General features: G+C 45.3%; 1 protein-coding gene across 1 annotated transcript in view; it reads right to left on the bottom strand.

Moving 5' to 3' along the window:
- The window catches only part of PFAS (phosphoribosylformylglycinamidine synthase), a 48807-nt gene extending 27700 nt beyond the window's left edge, over positions 1–21107 (bottom strand). Inside the window, exons 1-12 of the mRNA XM_032234553.1 lie at positions 20945–21107; positions 18439–18574; positions 16472–16577; positions 13960–14146; positions 13249–13354; positions 11901–12041; positions 9677–9801; positions 5963–6091; positions 5596–5727; positions 4484–4612; positions 2909–2982; positions 966–1122 (exon numbers count right to left, since the gene is read on the bottom strand). Of these exons, the coding sequence (XP_032090444.1) occupies positions 966–1122; positions 2909–2982; positions 4484–4612; positions 5596–5727; positions 5963–6091; positions 9677–9801; positions 11901–12041; positions 13249–13354; positions 13960–14146; positions 16472–16577; positions 18439–18574; positions 20945–21083 (1561 nt within the window). The 5' untranslated portion in view covers positions 21084–21107. The remainder of the gene's footprint in view (positions 1–965; positions 1123–2908; positions 2983–4483; positions 4613–5595; positions 5728–5962; positions 6092–9676; positions 9802–11900; positions 12042–13248; positions 13355–13959; positions 14147–16471; positions 16578–18438; positions 18575–20944) is intronic.
- Between the last annotated feature and the right edge of the window lie 292 nt (positions 21108–21399).

Genomic DNA, 21399 nt, shown 5'->3' with positions numbered 1-21399 from the left:
TAAATCAATAAATACATTTCTAAATCAATAAATAGATTTTTAAATAAACAAATGTGTAAATAAATACATTTTAAATCAATAAATTTCTAATCAGTAAATTTCTAAATCAATAAATTTCTAAATCAATAAATTTCTAAATCAATAAATTTCTAAATCAATAAATTTCTAAAATCAATAAATAAATTTGTAAATCAATCAATAAATAAATTTGTAAATCAATCAATAAATAAAATTGTAAACCAATAAATAGATTTTTAAATAAACAAATTTCTAAATAAATACACTTCTGAGCAAATCAATAAATTTCTAAATCAATACATTTCTAAATCAATACATTTCCAAATCAATAAATTTCTAAATCAATAAATAAATTTGTAAATCAATCAATAAATAAATTTGTAAATCAATCAATAAATAAATTTGTAAATCAATAAATAAATAAATTTGTAAATCAATAAATAGATTTTTAAATAAACCAATTTCTAAATAAATACACTTCTGAACAAAATTTCTAATTTTTCTAAATCAATACATTTCTAAATCAATAAATTTCCAAATCAATAAATTTGTAAATCAATCAATAAATAAATTTGTAAATCAATCAATAAATAAATTTGTAAATCAATCAATCAATAAATTTGTAAATCAATAAATAGATTTTTAAATAAACCAATTTCTAAATAAATACACTTCTGAACAAAATTTCTATTTTTTCTAAATCAATACATTTCTAAATAAATCAATAAAAAAATTTTTTAAATAAACAAATTTCTATATAAGTAAGTAAGTAAGTAAATACATCTGCGGTTTGGTCCTTACAAGTAGTCCTCAAGTTATGACCATAATCAAGCCTAAGACAATGATATTTTTGGCGGCAGTCGTAAAGCAAGTGCTACATTCATTAAGTGAGCCCATGGTTCGCAACGGCTGGAGCATCCCAAAATCCTCTTCCCTCCCATGCTCACCGTTGCCTCCAGCACCCTGGTCGTGCAAACTGCAGATGGGGTTGTTCTCTCCGCTTTCGATGCAACCCCGAAGGACTCGGTTCATTTTCTGTTCCATTTCGGCGTCACCGCGTTGCACGGCTCCAAAATCCAGCTCACTGGCGTTGTCGCCTTGCACCTAAATGGGCAGAGGAGAGGTTGGCAGGTGGGAGACCAGGCCACAATGGGAAGAGTACAGGTAGTCCTCACTTTCCCATGAAGTGCTTTTTTCAAGAGGCTACTGAACTACCTGGTTTTTCTTTGCTTTCTCTTTTTTTTTATCCAAGAAGCTTCTTCAGCTCCGACTGGATGGTGGGGAATGGAAAAATTTATACTATCCAGGTTCGCCTGGTACACCAATTGCGGCCCTACTTGGACAGGGGGGCACTTCAGACAGTCACTCAGGCCCTTGTCACCTCAAAGCTCGAAGGAGGGGCCTCCTTCGGATACCGTCAGCTGGATAGTGTCGGCTGGCGGGTCCCCGGAGGAGAGCCTTCTCTGTGGCTGCTCCGACCCTGTGGAATCAACTACCCACAGAGGTCCGGACCTTACCCACTCTCATGGCCTGCAGGAAAGCCGTTAAAACCTGGCTGTTCCGGCAGGCCTGGGGCTGTTGACCTTAGTGTTAAGGTCCAGCCCCGATTAGAACGTCTGTGTGTTGTGAATTTTAAACTATTTTTTTACTTATTTTGCTTTTCTTTTTTCTTCTTTCGTTGTAAGCCGCCCGGAGTCCTCCGGGATTGGGCGGCCTATAAATTTAATAAATGAAACTTAATAAATGAAATCCAGTCAGAGTTATCAGTGCGCACGGTGTGACTATGTGAGAAAACGCAGGAGCAAATACAGTAAACAGAGGTTTGTATTTAAATAGTGGGGGTTTTCCATACAAAGCCTATATTATGTACATAACACACCAGGGGTGGGTTTCAAACTTTTTACTACCTATTCTGTGGGCGTGGTTTGGTGGGCATGTGACTGGGTGGGCATGGCCAACTTGACGTCACCCGCCAGGAGATGTCATGGATTGGGTAAAATGTGGTGAAGCTCACTTAACAACGCTGTTGCTTAGCAACCAAAATTCTGGGCTCAATTGTAGTCATAAGTCAAGAACTATCTCTGCCTTCCTCTGCATGGCAGCCTTGTCCTAGTAAACTCCTTCTCCTTTCTGGCAATTTTCCTCTCTGTTAGAGGCACGAAAATAATCCAGACAATGTAAGGTTTTCCTGCTGCAGCAGGGGGTTGGACGAGATGACCTCTGGGTAGCCTTCTAGCCCTAAATTGCTGTCCTGTTTTTCTTTCTTTCTTTCTTTCTTTCTTTCTTTCTTTCCTTCCTTCCTTCCTTCTTTCCTTCTTTCTTTCTCCCTTCCTTCTGTGGGAAGCAACCTCTGCAAATAACTGCTGAATGACACTTTGAAAACTTCCTTCCGAGCAGCTTTTCAATTTAAAGCAGGACTCCAAAGTCTGCAGCTTTAAGACTTGTGGACTTCAACTCCCAGAATTCCACAGCCAGGCATGCTCAGTTCCAATTTAAAGCAACAGCATTTGTTTTTCTCCTTTGCTGAATCTCCCGGCTGAAAAGTGAGTTTCCTTCTTTTCTTTTTTCTTTCTCCCTTCATCCCTCCCTCCCTCCCTCTCTCTCCCTCTCTCTCCCTCTCTCTCTCTCTTACTTTTTAAAACTTTTTTAACCTTACCTGAACCGGCAGGGGGAAAAAACTTTTTTAAAAAAAAACCTTCCAACGAATCCGGTCCTATCCCGTACGCCAGATTTTCACTACCTCTTCTGGCGTACCGGACCGTACAGGGAGGAACCCACCTCTGATACACATACGTTCTTTAGTCAGCCCTCAAACAAACAGCAGTCAGCAAATTACAGCAGGGAAGCACACACAGAGCAGAGACAGAAGAAGAAAAGTTCCTCAGTTTACCTGAATGGAAGACGCAGCTCCTCCTCCGACCCCAATTCGGTAAACGGGCCCTCCCACCTTCACCACATCCATCCCTGGGTGGGAGAGAGATAACAAACACAAAGTGAAATTTTGGACACGGAAGTAAGAGGTAAGGAGAGGTGGGTGGGAAGGAGAGAAAGAGAAGGAGCGGAGGGAGGAAGAGAGAAAAAGAGAAGGAGAGAGGGTAGGAAGGAGAAGACAGAGGGTAGGAGTAGGGGAGAAGTAAGGGAAGGAAGAAGGGGAAGGAGAGGAGGAGGGAAGGAAGTAGAGAAGGAATGGAGGGAGAAAAGAAAAGAAAAGAAAGAGAAAATAAGGTGAGATGTGGAGGAGAGGTAGGGGAAGAAGAAAGAGGTAAGGAGAGGTGGGTGGGAGGGAGAGAAAGAGAATGAGAGGAGGGAGGAAGAGAGAAAAAGAGAAGGAGAGAGGGTAGGAAGGAGAAGACAGAGGGTAGGAGTAGGGGAGAAGTAAGGGAAGGAAGAAGGGGAAGGAGAGGAGGAAGGAAGGAAGTAGAGAAGGAAGGGAGGGAGAAAAGAAAAGAAAGAGAAAATAAGGTGGTGTCATAACAGGTGTGAAGGATGGTAAATAATACATTCCAAATTATACCTTATACCCTTTTAAATGGAATAATAATAATAATATAAGAATGGCAAAGAAAAAGAATAACTATGTGAATGTATACCTATAACTGCATGTAAGAGAATAGATGACAGTAAAAATATAAAGCACAATATAGGTAAATAATACTTGATCATAAGTAGCTAAGTATAAATAAATAAAGAAATGTATATAAAAATGGATAATGAGTAACGAGATTATGAACGCAAGATAGAAATGTATAGAAAGGAAAACACTAACTGCAAAGAAACCGATTCAGAACTGCTGTATGATATACGATGGAACTTATTGTTCCTATGTTGTTTTTAAGTCATGTGGTTATTTTTGTTAATGTGTTTATGTGTTCCGTTGATGTGCTTATGTGTATAAAATAAAATAAAATAAATAAATAAATAAATAAATAAATAAATAAATAAATAAATAAATAAATAAATAAAAGAAATTTCGGACACGGGGAGCGAATTCGGTTTTTGGCTGCCGTTGGCTGGAATACAGGTAGCGTTCAACTGAGCCCTAACATTTACATTGCTAAGTGAGACATCTGTCAAGTGGGTTTTGCCCCATTCCTTGCCACCATTGCTAAATGAACTCCTGCAGCTGTTAAGCTAGTAACACCGCTGTTAAGTGAATCGAGCTACCCTGTTGACTTTGCTGGTCAGAAATTTACAAAAATTGATCACGTGACCCTGGGACACCCCAACCGTCATAAGTAGGAATCCGTTCCCAAGGGTTTGAATTTTGATCAAATGACCATGAAGATGCTGAAATGGTCATGTGTGTGAAAAATAATTGTCACTATTTTCCAGTACCGTTCTCACTGGGATAACGTTGTAACCGTGAAAGTTTGACGGTTTGAACGGTCACGAAATGAACTGTCGTAAGTTGAGGACTACCTCTAGATTTGGGATACAAGACGCTACCATCCCAAAGAATCCTTACCGGGCAGGGGAGTTTCCTTGCGGACGTGTATGTCTTCAATGGCTCCGATGCCTCCACTGAACATGATGGGCTTGATCCATTCGTGCCGCTCGCCGTCCCCCAAGCGCATCCCGAAAGACCGTGCGAACCCTGGGCCAAGGAAGACAGTTGAATTTAAACAATGGCCCTTCCCCAGGTAATCTTGCATATTCCTCCAGTTCAGTGTTGGTGGCTTGAAGATGCCTGGACTTCAACTCCCAGAAATCCTCAGCCAGTTCAAGCTTGGTGGCTTGAAGATGTGTGGACTTTGACTCCCAGAATTCCCAGCAACCCAAGCTTGGTGCCTCAAGATGTGTCATTCCCTATCAGTCCAACCTGGACTTCAACTCCCAGAAATCCTCAGCCAGTTCAAGCTTGGTGGCTTGAAGATGCCTGGACTTCGACTCCCAGAAATCCTCAGCCAGCCCAAACTTGGTGGCTTGAAGATGCCTGGACTTCGACTCCCAGAAATCCTCAGCCAGCTCAAGCTTGGTGGCTTGAAGATGCCTGGACTTCAACTCCCAGAAATCCTCAGCCAGCTCAAGCTTGGTGGCTTGAAAATGTGTGGACTTCAACTCCCAGAAATCCTCTGCCAACTCAAGCTTGGTGGCTTGAAAATGTGTGGACGTCAACTCCCAGAAATCCTCAGCCAGCTCAAGCTTGGTGGCTTGAAGATGTGTGGACTTTGACTCCCAGAATTCCCAGCAACCCAAGCTTGGTGCCTCAAGATGTGTCATTCCCTATCAGTCCAACCTTGGTGGCTTCAAGATATGTGGACTTCAACTCCCAGAATTCCCTAATCAGCCTAACCTTGGTGGCTTCAAGATGTGTCATTCCCTAGTCAGCTCAACCTTGGTGACTTCAAGGTATGTGGACTTCAACTCCCAGAATTCCCCAGGCAGTCATGCTGGCTGGGGAATTCTGGGAGTTGAAGTCCATATATCTTGAAGCTGACAAAGTTGATAAAAACCTGTTTTATAGTTCCTCTGCCCCTTCCCATGCTTTCAGTCAGCATCTTTTTACAAAACAAATCACAACTTCAAGCACACCGCCGGCTGGATCTCAAGAGCATACAGTACCACCAGCAAGCTCACCTGCCAGCACAGGTTCCCCAAATTTGTTGCCGTAGTCGGATGCTCCATCGCTGGCACCGATGGCCACTTCCACAGGTCGAGCAAAATTATCAGGGTATATGAAAGATGTGTCTTCCCAAGGTAACGAGTATCCTATAAAGAAGAATGCAAAATAATAAGTAATTAATCTGTGATTAATTTGAACATTAATCCAAATAATCACTTTGCATCTTTTTTTTTTTAAATATTCTCTGCAGTCATCTGGTTGTTCCCGCCATTCAGTCAGAACAGAAGAAGCTTCTCATATGAGAAGTGAAATGTCTTCAACAAAAAACAAAGCAAGTTTGTTTCCTTGGGGGGGGGGGGGAACCACCTTTGTAACGCTAACCTGGAATGTGCAAATTGCCAAAGCTGTATCCGGCAGTTCCAGCAATTACGTGAGCCCCGCGACCTGTGCATTGCACGTCCCGGATTCTCCCGCCTGTCCCAGTGGTGGCACCGCTGAATGGGGCAACTCCTAGAAGGGGCGAGAAATTGCACCGATTAGACAACGCTTGATTAACTCTACTTTACTTGAACAAATGATTGAGTAGCTAAGCCAGGGGTGTGTCAAACTCAACTTCATTGAGAGCCGCATCAGGGTTGCGTTCAGTGGTGACTGCCGGGAGCACTGAGTACTGTTCCGGCCGCCGGAGAGCCCCTGGAACTCGGGGAAGCCATTTTTGCACACATCCCCCAAAGGCTTGAGGAAAGTCTCCGGAGCCTGGGGAGGGCAAAAAATGGTTCTCTGGAAAGTTCTGGAAGTCTGAAAACGGGCCTGTTTCCAGCCTCCAGAGCTAGGGGAAGGCCATTTTCGCCCTCCCCTCAAGGAAAGCCTCCGGAGCCTGGGAAGGGCAAAAATGGTTCTCCCAGAAGTTCTGGAAGTCGGGAAATGGGCTTGGTTCCAGTCTCCAGAGCTAGGGGGAGGCCGTTTTCTCCCTCCCCTCAAGGAAAGCCTCCGGAGCCTGGGGAGGGCACAAAATGGTTCTCTGGAAAGTTCTGGAAGTCTGGAAATAGGCCTGGTTCCAGCCTCCAGAGCTAGGGGGAGGCTGTTTTCACCCTCCCTCAAGGAAAGCCTCCGGAGCCTGGGAAGGGCAAAAACACCCCCCACACCGTGGAGTTTTTTTTCCATATGCATACATGTTGTGGCCCAGCAGGTGCCGTTGGAGCTGTCACCAGACTCCGACAGCGAGGGGCCCTCTGAGTCGGCTCTGGAGGATGTGGAGGACCCTGGACAGGGTTCCGACTCCGAGCAGGGCGCAGAGAGGCTGGTTGGCCACCAGGAGGCACCTGAGCCTTGGACCAGTGGGGAGGAGACAAGGGAGAGTGAGCCGGACGCCAGTAGTGAGTTGTTCCTGGATGCACACCATCGAAGAACTACTAGGCGCCAGGAACAATTACGCAATTACAGGAGGTAATTGCGCTCAGCTGGTGGTCATTAGGCTCCTCTCCAGACTATAAAAAGCTACTTGTGCACACGCCCCTCTTTGCAGAAGTCAACACAGAATCGAATGTCGGAGAACAAGGCTGGATTGCTGCCAAGCCTTATCTGTGTTTATTGCTGCCCAAGCTTGTCTGTGCTGGGTTGCTGCCAAGGACCTGTTTATCTGTTAATTAAATGCTGTAATGTATCTCTGGCTCGGAGTGTGCCTTGGTGTGGAATGAGGGGGGGGTCAGAACACATATGTGTGTTTGTGGGGGGGGGGTTGCATGCAAATGCTCAGGTGTGGCAGGGTGCATTGCATTGTGGGTAAGGGCACACACAATTTCGGCACGCAAGGACAAAAAGTTTAGCCATCTCTGCTCTAGAAAAAGGGCAGAGGAGAGCAACCGGGATGATTAGGGGATTGGAGGCTAAAACATACGAAGAACGACACCCCCGCCCCCCCCAGTCGTAAGTAACCAGTTGTAAGTGGAGGATTACAAAAGCTTAAATCAAGTTATTGCATGCCGTAACACGATCTACGAATGCAGATGAACTCTAGGTGATGGGCAGCATATAAGTATTTAGTAATAAATACATTTTTAAAACTCTCGCTTGCCTCGAGTAATAGTATTCTAGTAGTAAGACACAAGAGCTTATACAGCTTCAGATTCCGCTCCCTCTCATCCCAGGCATGTATCTGTGGCTTGCACTGAGTTTGGAAATGATTTACAGATCACTTGCCGCAGTAGAGCAAAAGTCAGGAATGCAATTTTTAAAACCTACTTTAAATTTTTCTGCCTCCTAGTCACCCTTGGTTTCTCTGTCCAACCAACCATGGTTATCAGCAAAGAAGGCCCCTGCTAAGCTGCATAATAACCAGTGACAATGTGAATAAAAAGAGTCGGAAGGGACCTGGGAGGCCTTCTAGTCCAGCCCTCTCCTCGAGCAGGAAGACCCATGCCAATTCAGACAAATGGTTGTCCAATTTCTTCTTTAAAAAACCCCACAATCTCAGAAGGCAAGCTGTTCCACCAGCTAATTGTTCTTACTGTCAGAAAAATTCTTCTTAATTTTAGGTTGCTTCTCTCCTTGATTAGTTTTCATCCATTGTTTCTTATTTCTGGTGCTTTGGAGAACAGCTTGACTCCCTCTTCTTTGTGGCAGCCCCTTAGATACTGTAGTGGAAGACTGCTATCACGTCACTCCTAGTCCTTCTCTTGATTAACCTAAATGTACCCAATTCTTCCTAGGTGTTTATATACATACACACACACACACACACACACACACACACACACACACACATATATACATACATACACACACAAACATATATATGCACATACACACACACATATGTTGTATTTGTGCTGATAAATAAATAAAGGGAGACTAGTATAGATCTATTTCAAGCTATTTAGCTCTCATCAGCTAGCCATACCCTTACTGGGATTCGAACCTGTAAAAAGGCAACAGTAAATATATTGGGTTTCTGTCGTGATGGTCTCTTGTGACGAGCCGATAGACAGATAATGGAAGCAGTTAGCGTCTTCCCATAATTGGGGCATAGATAGATAGATAGATAGATAGATAGATAGATAGATAGATAGATAGATAGATAGATAGAATAGATAGGATAGATAGATATAGATATACACACACACACACACACACACAAACACATACATATGATGTTGTATTTAATTCCTGAAACCTCCATTTGGAGAGACAGAGAGCGAGAGGCAAAGGCAGAGTGGGGGGAGGAAGAGAGAGAGAGAGAAAGGGAGGAAGAGAGAGGGGGCAGAGGGAGAGAAAGGGTGGAAGAGAGACAGAGAGGTAAAGAGAAAGGAAAGAAGAAGTGGGGGAGGGAGAAAGGGAGAGAGACAGAAAGGGAGGAAGAGAGACAGAGAGGGAGAAAGGAGAAAGAGAGTGGGGCAGAGGGAGAGAAAAGGAGGAAGGGAGAGAGAGGGTGAGGAAGGGAGAAAGAGAGAGGGAAGAGAGACAGAAAGGGAGGAAGTGAGAGAGGGGGAAGAGGGGGAGAGAGAGAAAGGGAGGGGGAGAGAGAGGGAGAAAGAGTGGGGGTAGAGAAAGGGAAGAACTGAGAGAGAGGGAAAGGAAAAGAGGCAAAGAGGGAGAAAGAGAGAGAGGAGGAGGAAGAGAGAGGGAGGGAGAGGAAGAAAGAGAAGGAGGAAGAGAGAGGGAGGAAGGGAGGAAGGGAGAGAGAGCGGGAGAGAGAGAAAGAGAAAGAGAAGGAGGGAGAGAAAGGGAAGGGGGAGAGAGAAAGGGAAGAGAGAGAGGAGGAGGAAAAGAGAGGGAGAGGAAGGAAGAGAAGCAGGGAGAGAGAGAAAGAGAGGGGGAGAGAGAGAAAGGGAGAAAGAGAGAGGAGGAGGAAAAGAGAGGGAGAGGAAGGAAGAGGGGGAGAGGGAGGAAGGTAGGAAGAGAGGGAAAGGAAGAGAAGGAGGGAGAGAGAGAAAGGGAGGGGGAGAGAGAGGAAGGTAGGAAGAGAGAGCAGAAGAGGGAGAGAGGAGGAGGAGGAGGAGGAGAGTGATTTCCATGTTTCCATGCTGGCAGGAAAGTTGCTGAGGAGGACTTGTTAACCTGATGTCTAACTAATGATAGACCAGCTAATTAGCTCACCTGTGGGAAAGTTGTGGGTTTCAGCGGTGAAGATGACATGCCGAGTGGAAGTCCGCTTCTCAAAGGGGCTGGCCTTCGATGGGTCGCTGGGCCAGAGAGAGAGGACTTCTCTGCCTTGGATGGCACTGGAAGGGGGACGACACAGAAGCTTTAGGAATTCATCAAAAATGGAAGTCTATCTCCTCCTGGTGCATTGGAACTACAGTACCCAGAATTCCTTGCTCTTCAGCTGTGCCAATTGGGAATCCTGGGATCTGTGGTCTCCCAAAATATCTGAGAAAATCCAGCTGAGTGGAACGGATTCCACTTCTCTTTCTCCGTGGCTGCTATTGCTCTGACAGAGGCTTCCCAAGAGCATGAAGTAAACTCCTTGTCCCGACAAAAAAACCCTTTTATTAATTTTCAGTGAATTCTGCTCATTCACATCCAGCAAAGTCTTTCAAGGGAAGATTTACAGTCACAGACCTTATCTGGCTTGGAGAGCTGCCAGGATGATATCTGCAAAATTTGGCCAGGAGTCTCAGAGAGGCACGAACCAATTAAGCAAACAAATTGTCTCCTGCAAACTCCACTCCCTTTTCGCTCCTCTTTTATTTCCTCTGGGAAGGGCCATTCATCGCCCACCTGTGGCCTTACTCCCAAGTCGACCCCTGTTCTTCAGCTGTTCCCTTCTTGTCTGGCAACTCTGTACATGCGCACACTGGGAACAGGCTCAAGCTATTCATCTGCCTCACTGATGTCTACTTCTTGTCAAGGTACTGAGTATTTACCGTATTTTTCAGAGTATAATACGCACCTTTTTCCCTCAAAAAAAAAAGGCTGAAAATCTGGGTGTGTCTTATACACTGAATACAGCATTTTTTGTCTCCCAAAACCCCACCCCCTTCACCAAAATGGCCATGCATAGCTTGTAGGAGGCTTTCAGGGAGCTCCTGGGGGCTAGGGAGGGCAAAAATGAGCAAAAAAGTTCTATTTTTTGCTCAATTTTGCCCCCTCCTCGCCCTTAGGAGCACTCTATAAGCTTTCTAATGTCCTTTTTTGACAAAAAACGGGCCATTTTTTTGCTCGTTTTTGGTGCCACCCTGGAACACTCTACAAGCCTCCTAAGGGCTATTTATGCCTTTCTTTTTTTTTTTTAATGGCCCGTTTTTGCAAAAAACAGGCCATTTTGGGGAGGATTGCAGAGTAAAAACTTTTTTAAAAAAAAATTGCCTCTTCCAAACCTCTTATACTCTTCAAAACTGTCTTATACTCTGCTGCATCTTATACTCTGAAAAATACGGTAATAGCTGCCAGCTGATGATAGATTGTAAGCTGTAATCAGCAAGGCTGATGCAATGAGGCTGATTCATTGCAGCTATGGTATCGCCTTTTCAAGACTCTGGTGGGGTCCACACAAGTCATTTACTGTTTTAAGAGGAGTCTATATAGAGGTGGCAATTAAGAGGGTGTTTTTCTCAGCGTGTATTCAGTTCTCTCCTTGTGTCTGTAGTGAATGGTAAGGGAATTTATCTCCTGCTATGTGTTTGCCGGTATATAGTTTGTAGATAAACTACTGTTAATTGTCATAAGGCTGTGTGCTGTGTTATTGCACCTGGGTTTATCGCATAATACTAGTCACGTTTCCAAAACTCTGACATAACTGGCATACCGCTGTGGCCCCCTCTCTGCCTCCGACGCAGAGCCCTCATCATAGCCTTCCCCAGACTCCAGGACTGGCCCATGTTGTTCCCCAACCTCCTCACTGTCCGAATCTGCTGGCGGGCCACTACAGCTATAACAAATCCTTGACTTATGAGCGCGAATGGGAAGGGGAACATCTGTCACTAAGCAATGCCACTAAGCAAAGTCAAGTGAACTGCACCTGATTTTTGCAACCTGTTTTTCTGCAGCAGTCGTTAAGTGAATCACACTACTATTAAGCGAATCTGGCTTTCCCCATTGGCTTTGCTGGTTAGAAATCCCCAGAAAAGGTTGCAAATGGGGTGCACATCACTCCTGGGGACACCCCAGCCGTTGTAAATCCCTGCCGGTGCCAAGCACCCGAATGTTAACCCTAAGGATGCTGGGATAAGTCACTTTTTCCAGTAACTCCGAATGGTCATTAAATGAATGGTCATAAGTCAAGGACTGTCTGTCTTGCCAAACTAGCAATTCCATTTTTCAGGGGAGGGGTCGGGGAGAGGCAGAGAGAGAGAGAGAGAGAATGGGGAATACCCCCCACCTGCTGTTGTCGCAGAATTTGATGACGTTGTTGGGGTTGCTGCGTTCTTGAGTTTTCATGATGGACTCGAAGAGCGATTCCTCCCTTTCTTTCCCGTCCACCAGGAGGCGCCCTCTGAAGAACCAATGCCGGCTGTGTTCACTGCAGAGAAAAACCATGTAGAAGAAGGAAGGAAGGAAGGAAGGAAGGAAGGAAGGAAGGCAGGCGAGAGAAAGAGAGAAAGAAAGAAAGAAAAAGAGAAAGAAAGAGAGAGAAAGAGAGAGAGAAAGAAAGAACAAATGAGAAAGAAAGAGAAAGAAAGAAAATAAGAGAAAGAGAGAGAGAAAGAGAGAGAAAGAGAGAGAAAGAACGAATGACAAAGAAAGAGAAAGAAAGAAAATAAGAGAAAGAGAGAGAAAGAAAGAAAGAAAGAGAGAGAGAAAGAGTATCTTTTTTGTAATGTGTTGACCAACACTGGATGCCGTATTCAAGGTGTCTTATTAAGATTTTATAAAGCGGTATCAATGCTTTGCGTGAATTTTGATTCTAAGTCACATCTGCCAGTGCTGTTGTAACTTTGGTCACCAAATGAACGGTTGTAAATCGAGGACTTGCAAAATGGATTTCTTGATGCATTTTTTCCTGTCCAACTTGTACAAAGTTTCCAACTGGAAGACTCTAAGGCAGTGATGGCAACCCTTTTCCTTATGGCATTGTGTGTGTCCGCGCTATCCCTTCCCAGCCTCTGGAGGCTTTCCTGAAGCCTGGGGTGGGCGAAAACGGCCTCGCCTGGTCAGAGGTGGGTTTCAAAGTTTTTTAGAACCTCTTCTGTAGGTGCGGCCTGCTTTGTGGGAGTGACTTGCTGGCCATGTGACTGGGAGGGTGGCTTGCCAGCCATGTGACCTAGTGGGAGTGGCTTGGCAGCCATGTGACTGGGGGTGTGTGGCCAACTTGTAAAATGTGGTGAAACTCACTTAACAAAGCTCTTGCTTAGCAACCAAAATGTTGGCTCAGAAACTCTGGCATTGAAGCACGCAAGTCTTAAAGCTGTCAAGTTACAAGACCCTTGCACCCCTAACACTTTAGAAAAAAAACCCAGGGGTGTTCAAACTTGGCAGCTTTAAGACTTGTGGACTTCAGCTCCCAGAATTCCTCCTCTCGCTCTTCATCTTGATGATGTCCGGACGGGCGGGGGGAGGGAGCTGGAATCGGTTCTAAACGGCACTGTAGATTTGTGGAACCTCTTCTATAGAGCTGGCAGGACCTGGTCCTCTGGAAGGCCGAAAATCAGCTGGCTAATGGCTGGCGTGCCAGCAAATATGGCCATGGCCACCACAGCTCTAAGGCAAATAAGTAATAAGAGCAATACCTGTTGGATTGAGCAAGGTCAAAGCATTCTACACTGGTGGGGTTTCTGCCCAATTTTTGGAAGAGAGCAGTATAGAAATCCAGGTCCCAGGAATCAAAAGCCAGACCTGGGAAAACAGAGAAACACAGAGGGTGACACACCGGTATGGCTTAATTTCTACCCCATCCCTTCCTACATTAAAACAAAGGAATAAACAAATGTTAAGAGGATATGAGAAGGAATCGCTTTTCATTTGAAGGGATGATGAAGATGATATTCTTTTTGCAGGAGTCTCCAGATTTGACAACTTTAAGACTCGTGGACTTCAACTCACAAAATTCCCCAGCCACAAATGTCTCCTAACTTCTATGTTGCTTCTCTCCTTGATTCGTTTCCACCCATTGCTTCTTGTTCTACCCTCAGGTGCCGTGGAGAATAGTTTGACTCCCTCTTCTTTGTGGCAGCCCCTGAGATATTGGAACACTGCTATCATGTCTCCCCTGGTCCTTCTTTTCATCAAACTAGACATACCCAATTCCTGCAACCGTTCCTCATATGTTTTAGTCTCCAGTCCCCTAAACATCTTTGTTGCTCTTCTCTGCACTCTTTCTAGAGTTTCCACATCTTTTCTACATCGTGGAGACCAAAACTGGACAACAAGCTACTACAAACTCAGCATGCTGTTTCCTCGTTAAATATTCCCCCATTCTCTTTACCCTCCCCAGCTCATACCAAGCTGGTTGTTGGCCTTCACGAGAGCCGGTCTTCCTTCACCAAGAATATCAACATGGAACACTGCTTCGGGGCGAGTTGCTACCGCAAAACTCTTGATGGGTTCGGGATAGGTCTGTTCCGTCATCCGGTCGTAGAGTGAAGCTACTAGTTGGGTCTCCTGGGATGAGGTAGGCAGTTGGTCACACTGAAAAACAAAACAAAACTTTGGATTCTAAAATCAAGAGGGGTTTTATGTACCAGATGAGGAAAATTTTGGATATCAAAGATTCAAGAGCACCCTCTGAAATAGTAACGGGTCTATGGAGATTTTCAATCATCCAGGTCATGGTTGTGGCAAGGGTGCTTTTTCAGGAAGCAACTGGACTTCCTTTTTTTTCCTTTGAAGATGTTTCACTTCTCATCTAAGAAGCTTCTTCAGCTCTGACTGGATGGTGAGGGAATGGAAGGATTTATATTCCTTATAGACAGCTGGTTATTTGCATCTTTTTAGAGCCGTGATGGAGAACCTATGGCACGCAGAGCCCTCTCTATGGGCACACGAGCCATTGGCCACCTTAGCTCCACTGTGCCAAAAGCGGGGGGGGGGGGCGCTGGGTCACAGGCATAGTACTATGGGTGTGGCACACCTGCGCACAGGGCCGGATTTTCCTATAGGCTAACTAGGCTTCAGCCTAGGGCCTCAAGATCAAGAGGGGCCTACATTCAAATTGTTAGCAAAATTAAAATTACACTATTCTAAAAACAGTGAACACTAAAACACTGAACCGAAAATAAGGAGAAATTCTATGCATATGATTAATAAACAAACATAAAAATGTATTGGTTAAGATCGTTCCAGCGCCGCAGCAGTTGGGGAGCCCGCCCACGTTCCCGGCACCGGCAGTCAGGCGAGAGGCGCAGCCGCTCCCAGAAGCCTGAAATTGACTGAAATCTGTCTGGAAAGACACAATTTACTTCCCCAAATGTATGCTATAGTTGACCATTGGCTGACTATGTATTATTATTTCCTGTAGACATAATATTGCTGTAACTCAGGGGCAAATCTTGAGGGGTGTTTCCAAAACTAACAGATGGCTTTAGCTGAAAGCAATAAACTATATAAGGCATTTCCTGACTTTCACTCTTTGTTCAGGCCAATTATTCTTTGCTATGAACCTGCGCAAATAAACTATCCCTTCCCTGAAGAGCTGGCTTGCGTGTCCTGTTTTTTCTACAACAGTATCTTTGGCTTGCAACCTTTTGTTTAGTGACAGTCTGCAATTACAACAGCATTAAAAAAAATTAACTGTGAGCATTTTTCACACTTACAAAGTATTTACAGCATCCCTGTGGTCACACGATCAAATTTGGATGCTTAGCAACTGGCATGGCTTTAGGACGGTTGCAGGTCACGTGATTCCCCCTTGGCGACAAGCAAAATCAAATGGGGAAGCCAAGGTTCACTTACCAGCCGTGTGACTCACTTAACCTCTGCAGTGATTCACTTAACAACTGTGGCAAAAAAGGTCGTAAAACGGAGCAAAATTCACTTAACAAGTGTCTTGCTGTTTCCAAGTTTTTTTAAATTTTTTGTAAATGTATAAAATTAATGCGTGAACAATGTGACATCTGGGCATCATGCACTGTGACACAAAGAAAACTAATGAAGTTACTCGTAATTATTACATTCAATCAACTTATATATTTCTAGTAAATAATGCACATTTGTCTTAGGTTGCAATCTATCATTGTTCAGCTATTTCACGTTTTCTCTTATCATTGCTTTCATTTTATTACATAAAAATGTATACGTTGATATTTCCCCTTCTCTTATTTCTATCACCTATTTTAGCTTTTAATCATATCACCTTTTATAAAAGACGTTTCCTTTCTTCCCTTTCTAACTTCTAATCGTTAAGATTGTCTTGCTTAGCTACCGTATTTTAGGGGGGAGTATAAGACGCACCTTTTTCCCCTCAAAAAAGAGGCTGAAAATCTGGGTGCCTCTTATACACTGAATACAGCATTTGGGGCCTCCCGAAACCCCGCCCCTTTCACCAAATGGTCATGCACAGCTTTTAGGAGGCTTTCAGAGAGCTCTTGGGGGCTGGGAAGGGCAGAAATGAGCAAAAAACGGACCATTTTTTGCTTGTTTTTGCCCCCCCTCCCCCCCTCCCCCAGGAGCACTCTACAAGCCTCCTAAGGGCTATTCATGCCCTTTTTTTAAAAAAAAAAAAATAACAGGCCCGTTTTCGTGAACGGGCCATTTTTGGGAGGTTTGCAGAGTGCAAAAACTTTTTTTTTTAAATTTGCCTCTTCAAAACCTTATACAGAGTGCGTCTTATACTCCAAAAAATATGGTACGTAAATTTGGGATGTCAAGGCATCCTATGAAAGATTTATTCAGCTATCCTTCAAGAATTTTCATCCCTGCAGGAGAGGGTGCAGAACAGTTCCCTCTGCATAAAATTAGATGTGTGTGTGGGAAGCAGAGGGGAAACAAGAAGAAAACAGAAAAATATGCACCTACTTTGAAAAGGTAGCGTCGGGAACACTCAACTCGGTCAATGTTTTCCAACCCAGCGGCCAGGCACACGGAGACAGCATTGGTGGAATAGGCTGTAGAAAAATTCAACCTGCAAGCATGAAGAAGATGAAGATAAATAGAATGATGGAGGAGGAGGAGGAGGAGGAGGAGGAGGAGGAGGAGGAGGAGGAGGAGGAGGAGGAGGAGGAGGAGGAGGAAGAAGAGGGGGAAGACTGTGTGCTTCTCGGTGCTTTCTGAGCTTGTTGGTTTTCTTGCAGACATTTCATTACCCAACTAGGTAACACCATCAGTGCAGCAGCAGAGGAAGAGGAAGAGGAGAACGAGAAGAAGAAGAAGAAGAAGAAGAAGAGGAGGAGGAGGAGGAGGAGGAAGAGGAGGAGGAGGAGAAGAAGAAGAGGAAGAAGAAGAAGACAACGAAGAGGAGGAGGGGAGGAAGAAGAGGAGGTGGAGAAGAAGAAGAGGAGGAGGAGGGGGAGGAAGGAGGAGGGAGAAGAAGAAGAGGAGGAGGAGGAGGAGGAAGAGGAAGAAGAGGAGGAGGTAGTAGTTTTGAAATTAAATCCAAATAGATTTGAGGCTTGGATCCATTCTTGCCATATGTCCTTTAAGAACGTCTAATGAAAGGAGATCAAATCAGTTAATCCTACAGGACATCATCCTGAATGTTTTTGGAAAGGACAGATACCAAAGCTCAGATACTTTTGGCCACCTAATCAGAAGAGAGAAGATTCATTGGAAAAGACCCTGATTTTGGGGAAAGATGGAAGGAAAAAGAAGACGCTGATGGCCGAGGATGAAATAGCAGTAGCACATAGACTTATATACCGTTTTATAGTGCTTTTACAGCCTTTTCTAAGCAGTTTACAGAGTCAGCCTCTTGCCCCCCAAAATCTGGGTCTTCATTTTACCCACCTCGGAAGGACGGAAGGCTGAGTCAACCTTCAGCCTGATGAGATTTGAACTGCCAAATTGCAGGCAGCTGGCAGTCAGGAGAAGTAGCCTGCAGTACTGCACTCTAACCACTGCGCCACTGTGGCTCACAGATGGTTAGATATGTCATTGACACAATAAACATGAATTTGGTCACACTCTGGAAGGCAGTGGAGAACAAGGGTGCCTGGCATGATCTGGGCCATGGGATCACAAAGAGTTGGACACAACGATTGAACAACAACAACGCTGAAGCAACCATAGATGACAAAGCCTAGAAGTCACAGTACTTCTCCCCAGTCACAACTGATTTAAAACAAACCGATCAACTCTAGGCACGCTATTTATAATGATTTATTTTATTCGTTTATTAGATTTTTATTCCAGCTGTATTACTTTACAAGTCACTCAAGCTGACGAGCATACAGGTGAAACTCGAAAAATTAGAGTATCGTGCAAAAGTTCATTTATTTCAGTAATGCAACTTAAACGTTGAAACTAATATATGAGATAGACTAATTACATGCAAAGCAAGATAGTTCAAGCCGTGATTTGTCATAATTGTGATGATTATGGTTTACAGCTCATGAAAACCCCAAATCCACAATTTCAGAAAATTAGATTGGGTGGGTCTTATACACTCAATACAGCATTTTTGGCCTACCGAAATCCTGCCCCCTTTGCAAAAATGGACGTGCAGAGGGTTTGGTAGGCTTGCAAAGTGCTCCTGAAGGTTGGGGAGGGCAAAAACGAGCAAAATATTTGTCCATTTTTGTCCCTCCCAGCCCCCAGGAGCACTTTAAGAGCCTCCCAAAGCTTTTTGTGCCGCCGCCCCTCTTATTTTTGCAAAAAATGAGTGTGTGCAGATGGTTTGGGAGGCCTGCAGAGTACAAAAACTTTTTTAAAAAATTTACCTCTTCAAAATCATGGCACGTCTTATACTCCGGTGCATCTTATAATCCGAAAAATACGATAATATCCTTCCTTCCTTCGTGCGGCTTTGCCTTCGCCAGAAGACTTACCGTGGACCGATCTCTACCAGCAGATCAGACGGGCGTGGACTGAGGAACGATGTGGGTGCGATATCGCCTTCTTCGAACGGACAGCCAAAAACCCATTGCAACATCTCCATCTCCCGGGCGCTTGGGAGAGTCTTTCCTGGTGACAACACAGGGATGGGAAAAATGTAGCCACTTTTCCCAAAATCCAGGGGTGTGAAACTCAAACCCCTGATGTGATCAGATCAGATACGGCCAACGTGGCTTCGGCCTGGTCTACCAGTGCGAAGGGGAAACATTCCAGCAGTTTGGGGAAGTAGCGTCAAGCTGGCCACACCCACCCGGTTGGCCACACTCATCTGGTTGGTCACATCCATTCAGGCAGCCACGCTCACCTGGTCGGCCACACAAACACAGCCCCCCAAGGTCAACCGCAGCCCTGATGTGGCCCTCAATGAAATTGAGTTTGACACCCCTGCCATAATTCAACAGGGCTACAACCCAGCAAGCCATTATCTTGGTAAGAGGGGGATGAACAAGCTCTGAACCAAACTGTTATCCCTTAAATAGGAAGAAAACCACCATGTTAGCGTGCTTCCCTCAGTTCTTCATTCCATACCATCCATCAGAATCTACGCTTTGGCAGGTTGGAGATGGGTGGACTTCAATTCCCAGAATTCCTTAGTCAGCCATGCTGGTTGGGAATTCTGGGAGTTGAAGTCCATACATCAGGGTTGTCAAACAACAGGAATGTGCAGTCACTAGAGGCAAGGGAGGCGGGGCCTCACCAGTTTCCTCAGGGAAAGGAAAGAATTTTAAATAATTTTTTTAAAATAATTAAAGCCAGGGTAGTTGCTACCAGATTTCAAGTCACAGTGGCTTGGTGTCTGCTCTCAGTATTAACTAGGAGGAGGCCAGAGAACTAGGGGCCTCTTTTACATAAGGAATTTTTCGCCTTTTAAGAATTAAGCAAGGGTTAATAAGCAAAGAATTCCTTATGCAAATGAGGCACGTATTTTCTCGCCTCCTGTAGAGGGCATTTTTAGAGGCTTTTTAGAATTCTCTGGGAGCAACTAGCTCAGTCTGACAGAGCTCTGGCCTTTCAAGAGGGGAGGGCAGGGCACGGCAGGGAGAAGCAGAGTTGAAATCGTCTCTGAAACAGCTGGAAAGGTGCGTGTGTGGGGAGGGGGGAGGAATTCAAAAAGTTTGATCGGAAGGCAGCAGGGGAAGGGGGGGTATGGCAGAGGAGCTGCTTTGAAGCCTTTGGAAAATATATCCAATCCAACTTCTGTGTTTGTGTTTGAGAGTGAGTGAATGAGAGAGGGATCGAAGTTCTCTGTGTGCGTGTGTCTGTTTGAGAGAGGGGGGGGAGGGAGAGAGGGAGGAAGGAGGGGGGAGGGAGGGAGAAGAAAAAGAATGGGAAACTTATTTTGCAAGGGGGAAAAATGCTGTCGCTTTAAATCGGAACTGAGCATGCCTGGCTGTGGAATTCTGGGAGTTGAAGTCCACAAGTCAAAAAAGTGCCTCACCAGGCCTAAAGCTGACCGCACGTCACTGGGTCAAACTCAAGGCCCATGGGCCGTATCCGGTGCTTAGATGTGGCCCGCAAAGCCACCCTGGAACAGTGAAGGACTGGCCAGCGGTTCCTCTGGCAGAGAAAACTACGGCCTCCTGCAGCCCTCTGCCAGCAAAAACAGAGTCTGGGGAGGCCACCTGCAACCCACCCGGGCTCTGTTTTCAGCCGCAACAGCTTCATGCAGCCTCTGCCAGTGAAAACGGAACCCAGTGAGGCTGCGGGCAGGCCGCCCGGACTCTGTTTTCGGCTGCAATAGCCTCCTGCAGCCCTCTGCCAGTGAAACAGAGCCCAGAGAGGCTGCGGGCAGGCCGCCTGGGCTCTGTTTTCGGCTGCAACAGCCTCCTGCAGACCTCTGCCAGTGAAAACAGAGCCCAGAGAGGCTGCGGGCAGGACGCCCGGGCTCTGTTTTCAGCTGCAACAGCCTCCTGCAGACCTCTGCTAGGGAAAATGGAGCGCTACTAAGCATGGCTCCCAGGAGCTACATTTTCGCTGGCAGATGGCTGCAGGAAGCTGTTGCAGCCGAAAACGGAACTTGGGCAGGCTGAACACAGCCTCCCTGGGCTCTGTTTTCACTGGCAGTGGGCTGCATGAGGCTGTTGCGGCCAAAAAACGGAGCCCAGGTAGGTTGCACACAGCCTTCCCAGGCTCTGTTTTTGCTGGCAGAGGGCTGCAGGAGGCTGTTGCAGCTGAAAATGGAGCCCGGGTGGGCCCCACTAAGCGTGGCTCCCAGGAGCTCCATTTTCACTGGCAGATGGCTGGATGAGGCCATCGTAGCCGAAAACTGAATCTCAACAAGTGACGTCGAGCTGGCCACGTCCATCCCCTCTCCCCGAGATCAAACACAACCCTTATGCAGCCCTCCACGAAATCAAGTTTGACATCCCTGCCATACATCTTCAAGCTGCCAAGGTTGAGCAATATGGATTTAGATCAAAGTTGATTCAATTCTCATACCCGTCCAGTTAACGTTGAAGCACAGTTCCTTCTGGACCGCTTGGGCGCCATTGCCTAAGATAGTTTGGGCAGACAGTAGAAGGTTGTTGAGGTCCCTGTCGGCCTCGCTGGGCCGTTGGTAATAATGTAGAACCACCATAGCTGTCCTGAGGGAACAGAATAGGCAAGGTGTTAAGATATCATTCTAACGGTTGGGTTGGCAATATATGAATCATGTAACAACGTTGTACCTGTTTCTTTAAAACATACTGTAAATGTGATTGGTTGGTTTTCCTCAATCGGCCATAAGAGGGAGCCAGAACGACTGTTAGCTCTCTCTCTCTGTTTCGTTAGATGCTGGGCTGATCTGGAAGTGCTGCGAGCTATTGTACGTTTTGCAACTGCTAGCAAACTTTGAGTTCTGAACTGATTATATGATACTGGACTATGTTATTTGGATTATCCCTTAACTGAAA

Source organism: Thamnophis elegans, chromosome Z (assembly GCF_009769535.1).
Source record: "Thamnophis elegans isolate rThaEle1 chromosome Z, rThaEle1.pri, whole genome shotgun sequence".
NCBI classification, from domain to species: Eukaryota; Metazoa; Chordata; class Lepidosauria; order Squamata; family Colubridae; genus Thamnophis; species Thamnophis elegans.
This window is presented reverse-complemented; position numbering and strand designations above follow the sequence as displayed.